At 34.5% G+C, this 18,837-nt stretch overlaps 1 protein-coding gene across 2 annotated transcripts in view; it reads right to left on the bottom strand.

The window, feature by feature from the left end:
* ZNRF2 (zinc and ring finger 2) overlaps positions 1 to 18,837 on the bottom strand; it is a 93,113-nt gene that overhangs the window by 6,045 nt on the left and 68,231 nt on the right. For both annotated transcript variants that reach the window (XM_082472083.1, XM_082472084.1), the window contains one exon: positions 5,753 to 5,858. In XM_082472083.1, coding sequence (XP_082328209.1) covers positions 5,753 to 5,858 — 106 coding nt within the window. The remainder of the gene's footprint in view (positions 1 to 5,752; positions 5,859 to 18,837) is intronic.

Genomic DNA, 18,837 nt, shown 5'->3' with positions numbered 1-18,837 from the left:
CTCAATGAAGACAGCACTGTATTGATTTATTTTCTGGTACAAGCTCCTTGATCTCACCCTGTACCTGCACACTAAGTAGTAGTAGCAGCACTGTCCTGGAGCACAAGATCAAAAATCCCTCCAGAGCATATACCTAGGAGTGGAATTACGGAGTTGTAGGATATGTACAGCAGACACATTTGTATGATTACTGGACACTTGTGGCTCCTTTTTATGAACTGGCTGTCAACAACTTTTGCCAATTTTTCTATTTTGATTTGTCTTTTCCTTATAGATTTGTAAGAAGTTATTATCCAGATATTTCAGCTGTAACATAATACACACATTTTTGATGAACCTTGCTTTCTACAAAACTATTCACTAAAAATAACAGGGTTTATGAGAGAAAAAAAACAGGTTAAAGGCAGACCACTCAAATAATACAACCCTGTAACCGGAACAAAGCTGTGCTCCTTCCAAACAAACAAAATACCTCTGTAAATATAGGATTTTTTAAAAAAGGGTGAGGTTAGCTTGATATAAAGAGGATTAAGGAAGGATTGATACTGTTGAGTTACAGAGACAAAAGCCAAAGCACAAAATTTGAGAACTATGAAGTAAGCAGGCACTTCCAAAATAAATCCCAGGGCCTAACTGAATTGGGTGTGAGTCTACTTGGTGAATGGGCATCCTTAAAGTTAACTGTATTCTTCCATGGCTTGCTTCCATATTTGCTTTTATTTGATGGAGCAAAGCATTAATGTGCTGAAAAATATTATATATGAACCAGTATGATGTGATTATATTGTCGCCCTTCTATACCTTTACCAACTGCAATGAGCTAACTGCATTACAGAAAGTTGCTGAAGCAGAGTACTGTTTCAGATAGAAAAACTTTTGTTGTTATGAAAACACTCTGAGGTCTAGTTTTTAACTTTTTCACAGTATCATGATGCAAAAAAAGTTTAAAATTTTAACGTAGTCAAATTCATCAACTTTTCCTCTAAGTTTTTATGGGGAGGTTATCTTAGCCCCCCAAATAATTCCTTACCATGAGGTTAAGAACATCTCTCTATATTCTTTCCAACACTTTAGATTTTAGTTTCCACGGGCAATTAATCTGGAATTCTTATTTCAAATGTAAAATAGGATTCAATTATTTTTTCATATCCATAACAGTATCAATAACAGTATTTTTTCATATCAATAACATATCAATCGATCCCAGTGCCATTCATTGAATAGTTCATTCTTATCTTTACTATACTGTAATACCACCCTTGGGAAACCAATTTTTCCATTCATGTTAAACAAACACTTACATAGCACCTATTATATGCCAGAACTTTCTAAAAACAACTCATTTAAAAACCTCAGAAAAGGGACTTCCCTGGTGGTCCAGTGGTAAAGAATCTGCCTTTCAATGCAGGGGACACAGGTTCGATCCCTGGTCTGGGAATTAAGATCCCACATGCTGCAGGGCAACTAAGCCCGCGCACCACAACTCCTGAGCCTGCATGCCTCACTACAGAGCTTGCGTGTGGCAAACTACAGAGCCTACGTGCTCTGGAGCCCACATGCCACAACCAGAGAGAGAAAACCTGCACACCACAACTAGAGAGAAGACCGCACACCACAACGAAGAACCCGTGCCCCGCAACAAAAGATCCCACATGCCGCAACAAAGGCCCGACGCAGCCAAAATTAAATAAATAAATAATAATAATAAAATAACCTCAGAACTTTATGAAGTTGGTACTATTGCCTCATTTTACAGATTAAGGCAGAGAAAAATAAGTAACTTGACCAAGATGACACAGTGAATTAACAGAGGGGCTGGAATTCAAACCTTAGGAATCCTGACTCCCAACAGTCCATGCTCTTAACCTCCAAGTTACGTTGTCTCTCCGTATATGCATGGGTGTTTATGGACTCTATTCTTTCCCACTTACCCACCTATATCCTTTCCAAACTGTCTTAATTAATAGTCCTATGGTGAATTTGTACAGGACAAGCTCCCTGCCCCCAGCATCGCTTTCTTCTTTATGAGTGTCTCGACTATTCTTGGCCCTTTGTTCTTTTATCCATATATATTTAAGAATCAACTTGTCAAGTTACATGAAAAAACTAGTTGAGATTTGACTGGAATAGCATTAGCTACATAGATTTGGGGTGAAGTGACATCTCTATGACATTGAGTTTTCCTAGCCACAAAAAGGTACCTGTATTTACTTCAAACCTTCCATAATATCTTTAAATAAAGTTTTAAAGTCTTGAATATCTTAAGATTTATTCTCAACATACTTTATTCCCATTGTAGTTTCTGTTGCTGTTAATGTTTTTATTCTAAAAAAAAGTTATATATATTTTTTGTACTGGGATATGAATGCAGCTGGTTTTCATATGTTGAGCTCATATCTGGCAACCCAGCTAAATTCTTATTAATTTTAATATATTATCGAATATTTATTCTTTGCTTTTGACTTTAAATTATTAATAATATAGAATTTATTAATATGGTCCTTTTCCTCTGTTAATGTGGTAACTTATATACATAAATTTTCTAATCACATATATCTTTGCATTCATAGCATAAATCCAATTTGGTTGAAAGGCATTATTTTCGATCTATATTGATAAATTTGGTTTGCTAGTATGTTTTTGGATTTTGCATTTATATTCATAAATGAGAGTTCCTTTTAATTTTCTTTCTTATCCTGTCCTTGTCTGATTTGGGTTACCAAGTTTATACTATTCTCATAAAAATAAGTGGGAGAACCTTCTATCATCTTCTACTTTTGGGGGGAATTTACTACTGTTAACATGGTGTTCTTTGGATATCTGGTAAATTTGCTGTCAAACTGTCATCGTGGGCCTGTTTTTAGGTTTTTGGTGTGGTTTTTTAAAAAATATTTGTGGTTTTTCAGGGTTAGTCTTAATAACTACTTATGATAGTTATTAGTCTATTCAGGTTTCCTACTTCTTTTTGAGTCATTTTGGACAATATTATATTTTTAAGGAAACTGCCTGTTTTGTTTAAATTTTTTACTTGAAAAGTATAAAATTGTTCACAGAATTTTCCAATTGTTTTTAATTTCTGCCATATCTAGAGTTACGTGTTCCTTTTCATTCCTATACTGTTTATTTTTTCCTTCTAGAGACAATCTTGCCAGAGGCTAATCTATTTTATTATTCTTTTCAAAGAACCGACTTTTGACTTTGTCAGTCTCAATTCTAGTGTGTAATTTTCTCATTCAATTTTTTTCTTCTCTGATCTTTATTGTTTTGTGTTTATTCTGTTACCAATTTTCTAATTTCAGTAAGAACTTGGATTATTGATTTTCAGTCTTTTTAAAAATATTTTAAATTAATTAATTAATTTTTGGCTGCGTAGGGTCTTTGTTGCTGCGCACAGGCTGTCTCCAGTTGCAGCAAGCACGGGCTACTCTTCATTGCAGTGCGCGGGCTTACCGTGGTGGCTTCTCTTGTTGCGGAGCATGGGCTCTAGGTGCGCAGGCTCAGTAGTTGTGGCACACAGGCTTAGCTGCTCCGTGGCATGTGGGACCCTCCCAGACCAGGGATCAAACCCGTGTCCCCTGCATTGGCAGGAGGATTCTTAACCACTGCACCACCAGGGGAGTCCTTTTCAGTCTTTCTTTTAACACAAGCCTTGGTTTTCACTATTATTCAGTTCAGAGTATTTTCTAAGTTCCCTTATGACTTCTTCTTTGATTCCAGAATATTTATCTTTTGTCACTGACATCAAACTGAGCTCAGAGAACAGCATTCTGTATGGTACCAACGTTTTGTGGTTTGTTAAGACTTGTCTTATGGTCTAGTACATGATCAATTTCTACAATACTTCATATGTACTTGAAAAGAAAATGTACTCTCTAATTGCTGGGTGCAGATATACACATACACATCCATTAGATCAAATCTGTTAACTGTATTGCTCAATTTTTCTAGGTCTTAACTAATTTTGTGTATGTCTGCTTGCCTCAGTGAGAAGTGTATTGAAATTTCCCATTATCATGATGGATTTGTCAATTTTTTTCTGATAGTTCTACGAATATTTTGAGACTGTGTTCTTTAGTACACAAAAAATTGAATTTTATATAATTTTATCATCATAAAATATTAATACCTTCTGCAATAAAGTTAATTTTGTCCAATATTAATTTAGCTTTGTCAGTTTTACTTTAGTTAATATTTGCCTGGATATGGTTTACTATCCCTTTACATCCATATTTTTCTATAACCCTTACATTTAAGTGTGTTGCTCATCAACAGCATATCCCAATCTTTTGTTTTCAACTGGTTACTTTGATCTATTTGGATTTATTATAATTACTGATATTGGATTTATTTTTGCCTCTTTGTTTTGGTACTATTTACTATTTTCTCTATGTTTTCCCCAACCCCCATGCCCTGCTTTTAAATAAAATTCCACATTATTTCTTTTATTGCTTTTAAAGTTATAGTTTTCTATTCTTTTTGTAGGTTACCTTAAATCATCTTAAATCAAATTTTTCCTGAAACCAAGAACACTTTATGAGAAACCAGATGGGCTCTGGAGTCAAATAGACATGGCTAGAATCTCAGTTCTTCCATTTATTACCAGCTATGCGACCTTGGAGAGATTGCCTATGGTCCCCAGCTTATTTCCTCAGCTGTACAATGAGATTGTTACAAGGCTTATATAAGATAACCTATTCAAGAAGCTATGGACAACACCTGGGTCACAGTAAATGCTTAACAAATGGTAGCCTTTGGGATGCAAACAGATATGGGCTTAAGTTTTAGTACTAGCAGGAAAAAGAAGGCCTTTTTTTTTTTTTTTAACATCTTTACTGGAGTATAATTGCTTCACAATGGTGTGTCAGCTTCTGCTGTATGACAAAGCGAACCAGTCATACGTGTATATATATATATATATATATATATATATATATATATATATATCCCCATATCTCCTCCCCCTTGCATCTTCCTCCCACCCTCCCTATCCCACCCCTCTAGGTGGACACAAAGCACCAAGCTGATCTCCCCGTGCTATGCGGCTGCTTCCCACTAGCTATCTATTTTACATTGGTAGTGTATATATGTCCATGCCACCCTCTCACTTCGTCCCAGCTTACCCTTCCCCCTCCCTGTGTCCTCAAGTCCATTCTCTATGCCTGCGTCTTTATTCCTGTCCTTCCGCTAGGTTCTTCAGAACCTTTTTTTTTTTTTTTAGATTCCATACATTTGTGTTAGCATACAGTATTTGTTTTTCTCTTTCTGACTTACTTCACTCTGTATGACAGACTCTAGGTCCATGCACCTCACTACAAATAACTCAATTTCCTTTCTTTTTATTGCTGAGTAATATTCCATTGTATATATGCGCCACATCTTCTTTATCCATTCACCTGTCGATGGACACTTAGGTTGCTTCCATGTCCTGGCTATTGTAAATAGAGCTGCAATGAACATTGTGGTACATGACTCTTTTTGAATTATGGTTTTCTCAGGGTATATTCCCAGTAGTGGGATTGCTGGGTTGTATGGTAGTTCTATTTTTAGTTTTTTAAGGAACCTCCATACTGTTCTCCATAGTGGCTGTATCAATTTACATTCCCACCAACAGTAAGGCTATTGTTTTTTAAGAAATGGGGAAAGGGAGTTTCAATGAAGAAGAAATCTTTTCAGCCCTAACTACAAAAGTGTGAAACTTGAGAAAGGTCTTTTAGTCTAATATCAAATTTGGTTAACATAAAAATAAACTTACCCTTTATGATATATGCATAGACAAGGCAGTCGTGCTATAGTATCTCCCTGCTGCAATTCTTCAAGGCATATTGCACATTCCCCAGCATCTTTACTCAGCACATCCTCTGAGAAAAAAGAAAATGAGTTTAGGACAATAAAACTGAAAGAATTATGTGAATGCTAATTTATAAAGAGTGGTGACTGGCATATTTTGTCAGAAATACATAAAACTCAGCACCTATAATTGAAATGCTATTCACAAATCAGTGAATAATGTTTACCTTTACTTATGGACAGTGTCTCTCATTTCCATTTAGATTTCATTGAGGCATTGCAGTTAGTAATTAAGAACAGTATGGAATCCTCCAACTTGCAAAAGACTTTGCTATAAAACTTTATCAGTAAGTCAGTTATTTGGAATTTGGAATTTATTGTCCTTATCCTACTAATCAATATTAATTTGGTGCCCAAGCTAGTTAAAAAAAGTGTATAGAGTATAACATGGCAGAAAAGACATGAAAATACTATTGTAATTTTTAAAATTCTAAAATAACAAAATTGCATAAGTTAAAGAAATCATCTTGAATATAGGACTTTTAAAAAAATCTGCTTAATTCAAGAAAATACAAAGGTAAATCAAAGCTTTTGTGTAGATTCTGAAAGGGATTTTTGGAAACTTGAGGATTTCAGGCATAAGGCTCAACAATTCTTCTTAATCCTTTTTTTTTTTAACATTAAATTTCCCTATTTTAATAACTGTACTATATTTAGGTCTTAATCCTTTCCCATGACAATGCCAAGTCTACTCCAGGCAGCAATTAGACTAACTTGCACGGTATTTTAATCACTTTGTTTAAAATATTCCTATGGTGAAAGCCTTTATAAAGCAAAAATTCCTTTCGGGAAAAAAAAAAAGCTTCTCTCAATTTATGTTTTATACTGAAATTTTAATTTAAATTACATTTTATTAACGTTAAATTTTAATTTTAAAAGGATCTTGCCTAAAATAGAGTATATTAGCCGGACATACTTTGTGACTCTTTTTAAATGAGGAATAACTAAAACATGCCATTAAAACTGTTGAAGAGTACACATTCTTAGTAAGTTTAGAGAACAAAAAGCAAAAGCAGGAAAATGCAATATAAATTTATATCACAAATAGATAAATTACTGGTTTTGGAAATAAAAACCAAACAAGCTAAAGGGGAAAGGCTGCATTAATCTCTACCTAAGTGCTTAAACACAGAACAAGGTAGGAAAGTTTCCTAAAATTAAGTACTTATCTGCTAGTCCCATACCTCTTATAAACACCAACAAATTTAATTGTGCACATATCTGTAATAGTTCCTTCTAGAAAAATCCATTCTATAAGTAGTTCCCCCTTTAGTTATTCATTTTGAGATAGCACATTAAGATGAAATACAGACTCTATTTGGTCTACAGAAAGTAAGGTACCAGCAGATGATTTACCCATAAGGCTAGAGGGGGTAAGAGGGCAACTTCCACAGAAAAAGGAAAGGCCTTAGCAAGAAGGCTTATGCTTTCAGAATCTAGGGAAGGGCTTCCCTGGTGGCGCAGTGGTTGAGAATCTGCCTGCCAATGCAGGGGACACGGGTTCGAGCCCTGGTCTGGGAAGATCCCACATGCCGCGGAGCAACAAGGCCCGTGAGCCACAACTACTGAGCCTGCGCGTCTGGAGCCTGTGCTCCGCAACTAGAGAGGCCGCGATAGTGAGAGGCCCGCGCACCGCGACGAAGAGTGGCCCCCGCTCTCCGCAACTGGAGAAAGCCCTCAAACAGAAACGAAGACCCAACACAGCCAAAAATAAATAAAATAAAATTAATTAATTAAAAAAAAAAACCCTAGCTCCATCATTTAAAAAACAAAAAAAAAAGAATCTAGGGAATATGGTTGATGTAATTTTAGTTAAGTATTGGGTAGCTCACAAGCTAATATATCACATCAAAGACTTAACCAGAAGAAGATTTTTGGGCAAGTGGAACTGGGTAAATGAAAAATGATGCCTATTAACACTCCCCTCAAGAGTCCTCTCCCCATTTTTCTTTTCTTGACCCTGGAGGTCCCAACCGCAACCCCGACCCCATCTGCAACCCCAAGCCTTTCCTCCTTCTCTTGATCTCCATGTTCCTCTTATTGTTCTGGATAGCTTTCCACAGATAGGGAACCAGTTTAATGTAAAGCACCTAACTAGTGTTAAAGTTAATTGGTATACTGGAACCCACAAAATGGAAGTCATCTCAGTGGCTCTGACCACGTCCCAAACCTATACCTAAGTCAGCCTGCACTACAGAAAATACCTCACTCTCAAGGAAACCCAACACCAATCACAATCCTCCAACTCAGCTTTAGCTAGCCTACCTTGCCCTAGAAAATAGAACCTGTAAGCCTTATAAGGAAACCCCCAGCCTCCTAGCCAATCATGTCCTGTTTTCACAGTGCCTCTTCTAAGGCCCCATAAAACTCACTCTTGCCCAAAATCCCCTGGGGAGGTGCTTATTAGGCACTGTAGTCCCCCAATCTATGGATTGTTTTTCCATTGAATAAAGGACATCAAACTTGTTACCAAATTTTTTAGTTTTATCATTTAACACTAGGATGATAGCAATGAAAAAAAGAGGAAAAGATCTGAAGGAAACATTAAAGGATCATAGTACAGGTATAATTCCAAATAATATGGAATTTTTTGTGGTATGTTCTCACCACTTAGATTTTTTTCACCACAAAGATATACCACATCATAACATAAATCCAAGTCCCACAACTAACTTCAAAAAATTAACCATCACTTTTTATCAAGCCTAAGACATCAATAATTATAAGATGCACCATGAGTTTTATATTTCACCAAGAAAAAAATGCTTCCATTAAACTATGACACAAATCAATTTTAAGACATGTCTCATTTTTCAGAGTTGTTAAAATTTATAAAAAGAAGTGTGTCTTAGAATTGATGGACTAGGGTATCAAATTTTCTACCTTTTGGAATACAGTAACAATGCATCTAGATTTAAGTATAAAGGAACCAAAAAAATCTCTATTAACATAAATTAGATAGACCAGCTTTTAAAAAATAAAAAGTATTGCCACATTTTTGCCATATAAATCTATGTAACAGATTCTCAACACAAAATAAAAATAGGTAGAAATCCACGAAGTAAAAGCTTCTGAATTCATTGTTCACAGAAATGTAAGTGTCTTACAATGCTTTTATGTTGACCTATAACTACCAACTCTCATTTCTTTATTACAATAGGTTTTAAAAATCTTTGAGTTGGGAAAATTTTAGTATTTTAAAAGGCCTTGGTTATCCTGTTTATAAGAAAATTTATTTACAGTACAACAAAGACAAATCCAATCTGCATATAATTAACAGAATAATATATATTTTAAGAATATAATGATATGCTTTGCAGGTACTAATTTTAAAAAATCTTTTTAGTTTAATCTAGAATGACATATTAATGTCAGTCATTTTAATCAGAAGGTCCTAAAGCCCAAGTAATAAAAAATATGCAGAACTGTACTTTCTATGTTAAGATATATATATATATATATATACACATACATGTATATGTGTGTATATGTGTGTGTGTGTATGTATGTATATATATATATATATATATATATATATACATACATACACACACATATATAAGAACATTCCAAACACATTAATTTCAGTGCAGAAGCAGCCCAATAGCCAATGTAAACAGTTTCTAATGAAATGATCTCTGCTCAGAAAATTAAAAGTTAACATTAACATATTATAGCTACTGCTCAACTGCATTTTGATAAGTAACTCTGAGTTAAAAGACAGTTCGTTCTCAACAGTTACTGCCCCAAGTAGCAAATGCTTAATTTTCAAATTTGAAAGTCTTATTTCCAATAGAATCTGTCTTTGTACGTTTGAAGGTATTTATTTTTGAAAAGTTACTATGCAATGTGATTAACTTTTGACTGGAGGTTTTCTAGAGTATGCCCCTCTCCTACCCTATTGTGACATTGTACTTTCTTTCAAAGGGAAGTTTTCAGCTTAGTAATGAGATACATGCAGAGTTAAATAGGGCCTAGAAATACCACTAAATCCAGGACACTGAAGCATCTTTAAGACAGCTGAGAAAAGATTATTAAAAGTCTTTAGCTAATCAATTGAAAACATTCATGAAGAAACCATCTCAGGCAATAAGGAGTCAATGTTTTAGGACTAGAATACCTTAAGGGTAGACTACTAACTAGCCAAAATTAATATGAGAAAAGCAGAGAAGGGAACACAAATAGATATAACTACCATGGTTGGCTAGTATGGAATTCCCGCTCTCCACAAACACTGATTAGTGGAGAGATACTCAAGACTGTGAACAGGAAACTAAACTTGTGTTGCTTTTTCAAAAGTGTTGATGTCCCACCTAACAGCTGGAATCAGTGTATTCCTTATCAGTCTAATTCTTTGATTTATTCACATGGTCTATGCATTAATTTAGAGGTACTGATACAGGAAAAGAAGAATTAAACCTGGAATAGAACAATGATTTTATCAAGAAGTAGGCACCAGAATCACTTGGGTATGTATTCTGCTCAACAGAGAAACAAAACAAAACAAAACAAAACAAAAAAACATATACCTGGGCCCCATCCCTAGAGATTTTGAAATATACACCTGCTTCAGAAAACAACTGCTATCAAGGAAAGAGCATGCTGAAATAGAAAGAGCATAAGATTTAAAGTTGCAAGCGATATATGAATTTCCATTCTCACTATTAGTTAGGTACATAACCTCCAAAATGTTGGTCACCCTTGAGTTTCCTTTTACTCTTCTTTAATACTAGCATTAATAAAGGTATTCAAAATATTATAGAGATGAAATTTTAAAGACTCTTGTGTGAAATTTCATGTTATAAAAACACTATACAAAATATTAGTTTTTATCATTATTATCAGAAAAACCTTTATGACTTCTTGAAAAACAAAGTTGGTCATTTTTCTCTTTCCTCTTCTCCCCATTCTGGTTATTCTAGTTGTTGCAATTTTATAAATTGTCATAAATAATCCCATGGCCAACAGAAACTTCTATAGGATACTCTTGACCCAGCCATTTCTAGAGACCTATTATAATTGCCAGACTGGGAACAACTCCATACAAATGATACTGCCTAATTAACTTTTAAACGTTTTGGCTTCATTCTATATTTAAAAGTATTATAAATGTCCACTTTGCTACATGCTTTTAGAAGTACTTAAGTCTTTTATTAATCCTATGAGGTAACTAAGGTTACCTCCATTTTACAGATAAAGAAACTGAGGCTCAAATAAATTAAGTAACTTACAAGAAGTTACTAAACTAGTAAGTTCTAGGGTCAGGATTCAAATTTAGGGTAAGTCTTTGGCCTTTCTACAACTTCATGAATTTTGCTACAAAACAATTTCACTTTAAGAGTATAAATACAGAAGCAAACTGTTTTAGGCAACGTTAGATTTGAAATATTAAAGGTGAGGATGGCTACCTATTTAGAGGAAGTATGCTTAAGACTGGTCATATGCTTTATCTTCTGGAGTTATTAAACTGCTATAAAAACTGGTATCAGAAATGAACTCACACTTTACCGCTTACTTCCTTCTATGGAACAGGAAAACAGCCCTGTCCAACAGAACTTTCTATGATGACAGAAATAATCTTTTATCTGTGTTGTCCAAACAGTAGCTACTAGCCACATATGGCCTGAAAATAGCATTTGAAATGTGTGCAACTGAGGAACTGAATTGTAAATTTAATTTTTGCAAAATGTGAAATCTATATATTTCAATATAGTAGATAAGAAACATACATTTATAAACTAAAAGCTTCTGTAAATTGTTATTTTACTCATAGCCTCAAGCTCTTAATTTGCATCACCCAAAGAAATTACTTAAAATTCAAGCAGCCAAATATGCAAAATTAAAATATTTAGCAAGTACAAGCACATATCCATATAGTTACTGCAGATCAAGACAACATGAACAAAAGCAGACAGCCAAAATCCTTTGGGGTGGTGGGGGAGAAAAACAACAACTAAGACCAAATTTGTTAGAGGCAGCCAACAAAACTCCATGCGAAAATTTCATAATCATCACAACCTTATTTTCAGATCAAGCATCCAAAGGTATATGATCTTTTCAGCAAAATACAATGCCAAGCACTATTATGGATCAGGCATTTTACCTGAAGACTTATTTTTTGTTCTTGAACCCTCAATGATAGCAGTAGAAAACAAAAGCAGCTGAAATGTGAAATAATCCCTAGAAAAATCGAGAATTAAAAAAATTCACAACATTAGTAAGAAGCAATTACTCAAAGAATGAAAAATTGCGGCTCACAAGGTTTATTAATAAATACTTTCAGATATAAAGTTATATCTAATGGACTTAAGAGAAGTTAACATTAATATTCTAGATTATAGATCCGTGAGATGTTACTGTACTCAAGTATCATTAAGGGGAGTTAGAAATGGTATTTCACAAAGGAAAACAGTCATTTTCACTGTAAGATTAATATATCAATAAAAACATGGGGATAACCTTTACTAAACTGTCTAAAACTCAAAGTTTATGGTCAGGGTCAAATTTTACCCTGTTTGGAAACTTCTTATGCTGGTTTGACGAGAAATTGTGGGCTTCCTCTGCCTAGATGCTACTGACATTTACTGCATCAATGCTTTCTTTAGTTTAAATATAATTGAGAATTGGCTAAACATATAGCCACTTTTCATTTGCATTGTTAGAAACTTACTTTAAAACTAAGACTATTCTTCAAGAGGAGACAGAAGTTGTGACTCTTCTGATGACTTTTAAGGAAAGATGTGTACTCTTGGGAATATTTTGGAAATTGACATTTGGCACCTTCTCCAAGAAAATGTTAAGTAAAATAAAATGGAACCCAAAGTATATACTCTAAAAGGTAAAATATACAAAAACAACACTAACTAAATACTTATAGATTTAGCTTTCTTGGACCTTTTTATTTCTAACTCGCCTAAAAAAATAGCTCAGGATTAAGTATTTTATAAAACCAGCTACCGGGACTTCCTTGGTGGCGCAGTGGTTAAGAATCCACCTGCCAATGCAGGGAACATGGTTCAATCCCTGGTCCATGAAGATCCCACATGTCACGGAGCAACTAAGCCCGTGCGCCACAACTACTGAGCCTGCGTTCTAGAGCTGGCGAGCTACACTACTGAGCCCATGCGCCACAACTACTGAAGCCCGCACGCTTATAGCCATGTTCCGCAAGAGAAGCCACTGCAATGAGAAGCCCGCGCACAGCAACGAAGACCCAACGCAGCCAAAAATTAATTAATTAATTTTTTTAAAAAAAGGTACCTAATAAGCTGCAAGAAGTTATACAAGTCATCTAAGAAATTTTTAAATTACCAAATTACTTCCCAATCTTCATACCAAATTAAGATGACTTTCCTTTACTCCCTCCCTGTTACAATCACTGATTTGCTAAACCCTGAACAAGTGTTTACCTAAATGAATTGTCCACATTAAAAAGTTAAAAAAAAAACCCAAAAACCAAACAAAAAAATACCCCAAAACACACACATAAAGAAAAAAAAAAAAAAACTGCTGAATATATACAAAAATAAAATAAAATATACTTTGAACTAAAAAGTTTCAGGTCCATTTTTGTTTTGAATCAATGCAGAGAGAAAAACATCAGTCCTAAAAAAACAAAAAAGCTGATTTTCAAACTTAATTTATGATTGTATACTTTTAGAATTAGATTAATTTATTAAATTATAATGTAGGCTTTAATGGCAATAACAAAAGAGTCAAACAATCTGGGTAATATAATGTAGCAAATTTTTAAAAAGTGTTACTTATAGACAGTTCTAGGTTCAAATTCCAACTCTGCAACGGGTTTAGGAATATAATGGGGCAACAATACCTACTTCATAGGGCAGTGGTAAGAATGAAATAATATCTGTTAAATACCTACCACTGTACCTGGCAAGGAGCAGGTATGTTCTGAATACTAGCTATGTGATTACTGGCAAGAAAGGACACTTCCTCTGAGTTTGTTTTCTCCAATCTAAAGAAATGATGAAACCTGCTAGACTTGTCTCTTAAAAGTGTTATGAAGATCTAATGAGATAACGCAAATGGAATTGCAGTCTTACGGAAAAGAACAGGTCTGAACTTTGGACAATGCACAAAATTCTGAGTCTCGTTTTCTTCAAATTAATTGCAAGTCATAATACCTGCATCTCACAGTCTTTCATATTGATGATTAAAAATAAAAGAACTAATAATGAATGTAAAAATGCTTAAGGCTCTAAATGTTAGCTAAATTAAACAAAATTCTACTATCGTATTGAAACTGAAAAATGTCAATACAATGGTATTGTATTATAGCATACAACAAAACATATTATGTCAGAACTATTATCAGATTTATGAACTACGATTCTATCTATCATTCTGTTAGAATGAATCTGAGAAGGCGTATTACAACGTGTATGTATACGTACTGAGGCTAAAGCGTGATGGTCTTTCCCTGCTGCTTCCCCCTGAGGCTACAAGGTAATTAGCAGGCTGACTGGTAGATAATGTACAGGGTCAAAACTCAAAATGCCTAAAGGGGGATAAGCCAGAAAACGTTCAAAAAGTAGCTCATCTTTTAAACTACTTCATAAGAAAAAAAAACAGAACAGTGTGACAATAAATGTCAACTGAATTTGGCCTTAGTTTTAGGGGTTAACAGGTAATTGTGACAAACTGGTGCCCACAGTCCTATCTAAAGGGGCGGTTGCTACTATAGCAGAATGCCATGTGGGAATAAAGAGCCAGTGTGGCTAGGTATATTTAAAGCAGCTGCAAATTTAGGTTTTTAGATGAAATTTCTTCATTTTCAAAATATTGACTCAAAAACATCTTTGATACTGTGTAAGCAAACAAAAAAAGTCTGTGAGCCTGATATAGCCAACACTTTGCAACCTCTGTATTCAAGAAACAGTAAATTCCATGAGGGCAGGGAACCTTGTAGGTTCTGCTTACTCCAGCACGTAGCATAGTATTTTGTACACAGTAACTGCTTGATAAATATTTTTTGAACAGCTAATGAAGCAAAAGATCTCCGAAGACTAAAGAAAGCACCAAGCAACAAATGAACCAATGGCAGAGAAAATGCCCCAAAGCCAGGGGGTTGGTGTTTCAGTGACTTGGGCACTGCACTTGCAGTCTGGTGACTCAGCTGAGCTCAGACCTATTTTTTTTTTAAGTGTACTGACTTCGTCTTTATCCAGTGGTTCATATCAGCCAATCAACCAGAAAGCACTGAGTATATGCGGAGTTTGCCAATAAATAATTATAGGTTGATTAGCATGTATGCGTAAAGAATTAAAAGCACTATGTATGCACAGGAGAGAGATTTTAAATGTCCACTCCTAAGATAATAGAGCAAAGAGTGAAACTCAAATGTACCTGAAGGAAAAAGCAGGAAGGTGAGAACCAGTAGCTCTGACAACAGTCATGTAACATTAACAACTCAGAGTTCTTTCTTGATCCCTCTTCACCCTGCTACTAAATGACTAAATACTGTGACTAAATTACTGAAATAACTGTAACTAATTGCTGGATCCTGGAGAATCTAAATCTAGATTCATCTGAAACCTCAGATAATGAAACCTCATGAAAAATCAAGAGAGAGCAAGTGTAAAATGGGTTTATAAGAAAATTGTTTTAAGAAGAGGGGAAACACACTGATTCTGAAACAGGTTTATTTCTTTCTGCTCAAAGTTTACCAATCCTTCAGTTGCCCAGGCAACTTCAGTACCTGAGTGAATCCCACTGGAACAAGGGAAGAAGGCTGCTCTGACAGTGAAAGCACTACTGAAAAAAAGAAGCTACTGAGTTGGCCTGAGGACAGAACTCTCTCTGCACCCAAGAACAGGGAAACGTCTTTCCTCACACTTCTAAACAAAAAGGGCTAGTGTGTGCCAAGCTAATGACCACAAGGCTCACAAGAGAAGAATATCCTACATTCTATCCACTTCTATTTGAGAAAGAAATAATAGTATGATCTACATGTGTGCTAACATTATGGAACAGAGAAAGGTCATAAACTAAGTATACACAACAATGTGAATGAAGGTGAAGCAAGCTGAAAAACTGAAATAGACACCTACTATAATATCAGAACAAATGAATGAATGGAAGAAAGGGAGGGAGGAAAGGGATGATGACTTCACAAGTAGAAATTCCTAGAACCAAAACCCATTATTTTTTAATTTAATATTTCAGAAGGGAAAAAGGAAGGCCAATGCAAAAAACTAAGTTAGTAATCTAGAATAAATATCATGTAACTAAAAAAAAAAAAAAAAAAAAATTAACAAAAACATAAGACACAGAGGATAAATCCAGGAGCTCTAATGTTGAAATGATAGGAATCACAGGAAGAGAAAAAGGAACAGAGAAAGAAATAATAATCAAAGAAATACTAGAAGAAAATAATCCCTGAGCTGACTAAACATCTGAGTTGCTAGACTGAAAAGGTTTATAAAGTCTCAAGCAGGATTAATAAAGATGGGAGTCGAGTGAAAAAACACTTAAATAGATGCATCCTGGGAAAAAAAGAGGATTTCCAACATTCAAAAAAAAATTAACCTGTAAGCTTCCAAATGGAAAGAACAGGTAAATTAAGATGAAAAAACAATGAGACCCAGCAAGACTTCACATCTATAATAATGGGAGTAAGACAGTACACAATTTTACAGACTTAAAGGGGAAAAAAAAAAGAAAAAGAAAAATATCCTATATTCAGCAAAAGATAGTAATCATATATGAAGGTGAACAAGAAACACTTGGGAATCCAACAGCTCATTAAGTATACCATCCATGAAAGGCTTTCTAAGGAAATTATTCATGAAAATGCTTTTAACAAAAAAGAAAATTAAAATAACAACAAAACCCTCAATATACAGAAAGAGAAAATTAAAGAGTACAGAAAACAGCAGTGAGCAATGAAATATGTGTAAGTGAAATTTAAATCTAAATAGATAATACTGTGATTGAAACTGTAACATAACTAAGGATTTTTGAAACAAAAGTAACATCCTGCCAGTGCAAACTTAATATGTAATGTAGGATGTAAAGTCTAAATTATTTCATAATATCCAGGACTTGGAGATAGAGGGGGAGGGGAGTAGGGGACAGGAAAGTGAGCAAGAATAATATATTAGAGGGATGAGCACAAAGAAAACTCCTAATTTTGACAGAATAAAACAGAAGTATATGTTTAAAAATATATATTAAAGTAAGGTAACCAACGAAGGAATGAAAGATGTATAGTAAAAGTTCTGAATTAATCTGGAGGAAAGGGAAAGTAACTTGATCAATCCAGAGAAGGCTGGGAAGAACAAAGTAAAATAGACAATAAATACAAAATAAGGGAAAGAACAACACTAAATTTACCAGCTATAATGTAAATGTATGTGTGTTGAACAGTATAACAGGACATCATATAACTACTATCTAGCCTCAACAAATCAACTTATTTACTATGAATTAAAAAGAAAAAATAAACAAAACAGGGAAACATAGAGAAGCAACTGTCTTAGAACACATGCCAAAATATAAGAGCTCAGGAGTGAAGATGAAAAAGAAGAGGGAAAAAAACCTATTACAAGATGGAGGTGAAACTAGAAGGAGAACAAGAAAGAACAGACATACCTGATATCACAGTTAGGAACACAAGGGGTCAAAAGTGAGAACAGTAAACTGGAAATGAAAAAAGCTTTAATAATCACAGAAAAAAATGTTACCTAAGGAAGACAAGAAAGGGAGATCCTATTACACACCTACAGTATTGTAAAAAATAAAATTACATCACAGAAACAAAAATAGATCTAGATCTATATACTTAAATCCTAGAATTGAACTGAATCCTAGAGAAAACTAATCATGAAAAATCAACACTATTTAAAATATATGCTAGTAGATATTGGTCATAAAAAATAGAGTTCTTTGGGCACCTTGGCAAAAAGACTGTCAATTCTAAAAGGAGGTGAAATCAGGCTGGTCTCAGACATCTCCAGAGAAGCATTTTACACTGTAAGACTGGAAGAAAGCTTATAATATCCTCAAGTAAAGGAAGCGTAACCCAAAGATTTTACACCCAAACTGTAATTCAAAAACACAAACAAAAAACACAGACAACCAATATTAAACATGGAAGCAGTCTAGTGAACAGTTTCCCATGAGCCCTTCTCAAAGGATTTATATGAGGATAAACCTAAGCTAACCAAGAGATGCCTGGAATAGCTAAAGCAAAAGGATTTGCAGTGAGAACTGAATCTACTTAACTGTAAGATTAAAACAAATGTGGGATTTATGATTAGATAATATATAACTTATATACCTAAAAAATTAAAAAGTTCACTATGAATGAACTTTTCACGGTACATCCTTTGTACCTCTCTGCTTTGGCAAACATATTACCTATTCAAAAATAAAATTTAAATTAATTAAAGAAAAAAAGGAATAAGCAAAGATAGGCAGGTACAAATAAAAACAAACTGTTGGGTAACAATTCTCCATGGGTCTCTCCTGTTCAAGTCTTGGACTATCTTTTCAAGGATCTTTGTAGAGCAAACAGCCTTGAAAGATACAGTGTCCCCTCCAGTGCGAGGGTGGACCTGCTTACTTCCCTAAGCTCAGGGTTCCTCTTGTGTAATGCAAATCGCTGAGCGTGCAGATATCCCCTTGCCCTCTTCACCATCACCCTGTGGGAATAGGGACTTTAGGAAGTGGCACAAGAAAATGCTGATACTCTGGCTGCTGTTATGATTAATAATAATAGAAGTCCTTTGATTCTCTTTTCTGCCAGAATTCATGAAACTGGCAAGCTGATTTGTTAGCTTACAAGTAGGGTAAAATCTCAGACCCTTCACAGCTTCTGGTAAACATAAGACAAAATAATCTTGGAGAAAGCAGAACAGAGAGAAGTGTACTCTATAACATAAAAAGATTCAACCCAAATGGAAAATAAGTCATAAATAGTTTTTCAAATAACACAGCTATGAAATATATAAAGCCAGAAAAAGATTG

The sequence above is a fragment of the Balaenoptera physalus genome (assembly GCF_965194825.1).
Source record: "Balaenoptera physalus genome assembly, chromosome: 8".
Classification (NCBI taxonomy): domain Eukaryota; kingdom Metazoa; phylum Chordata; class Mammalia; order Artiodactyla; family Balaenopteridae; genus Balaenoptera; species Balaenoptera physalus.
The sequence above is the reverse complement of the archived record's forward strand: the minus strand, read 5'-3'. Positions and strand labels throughout refer to the sequence as shown.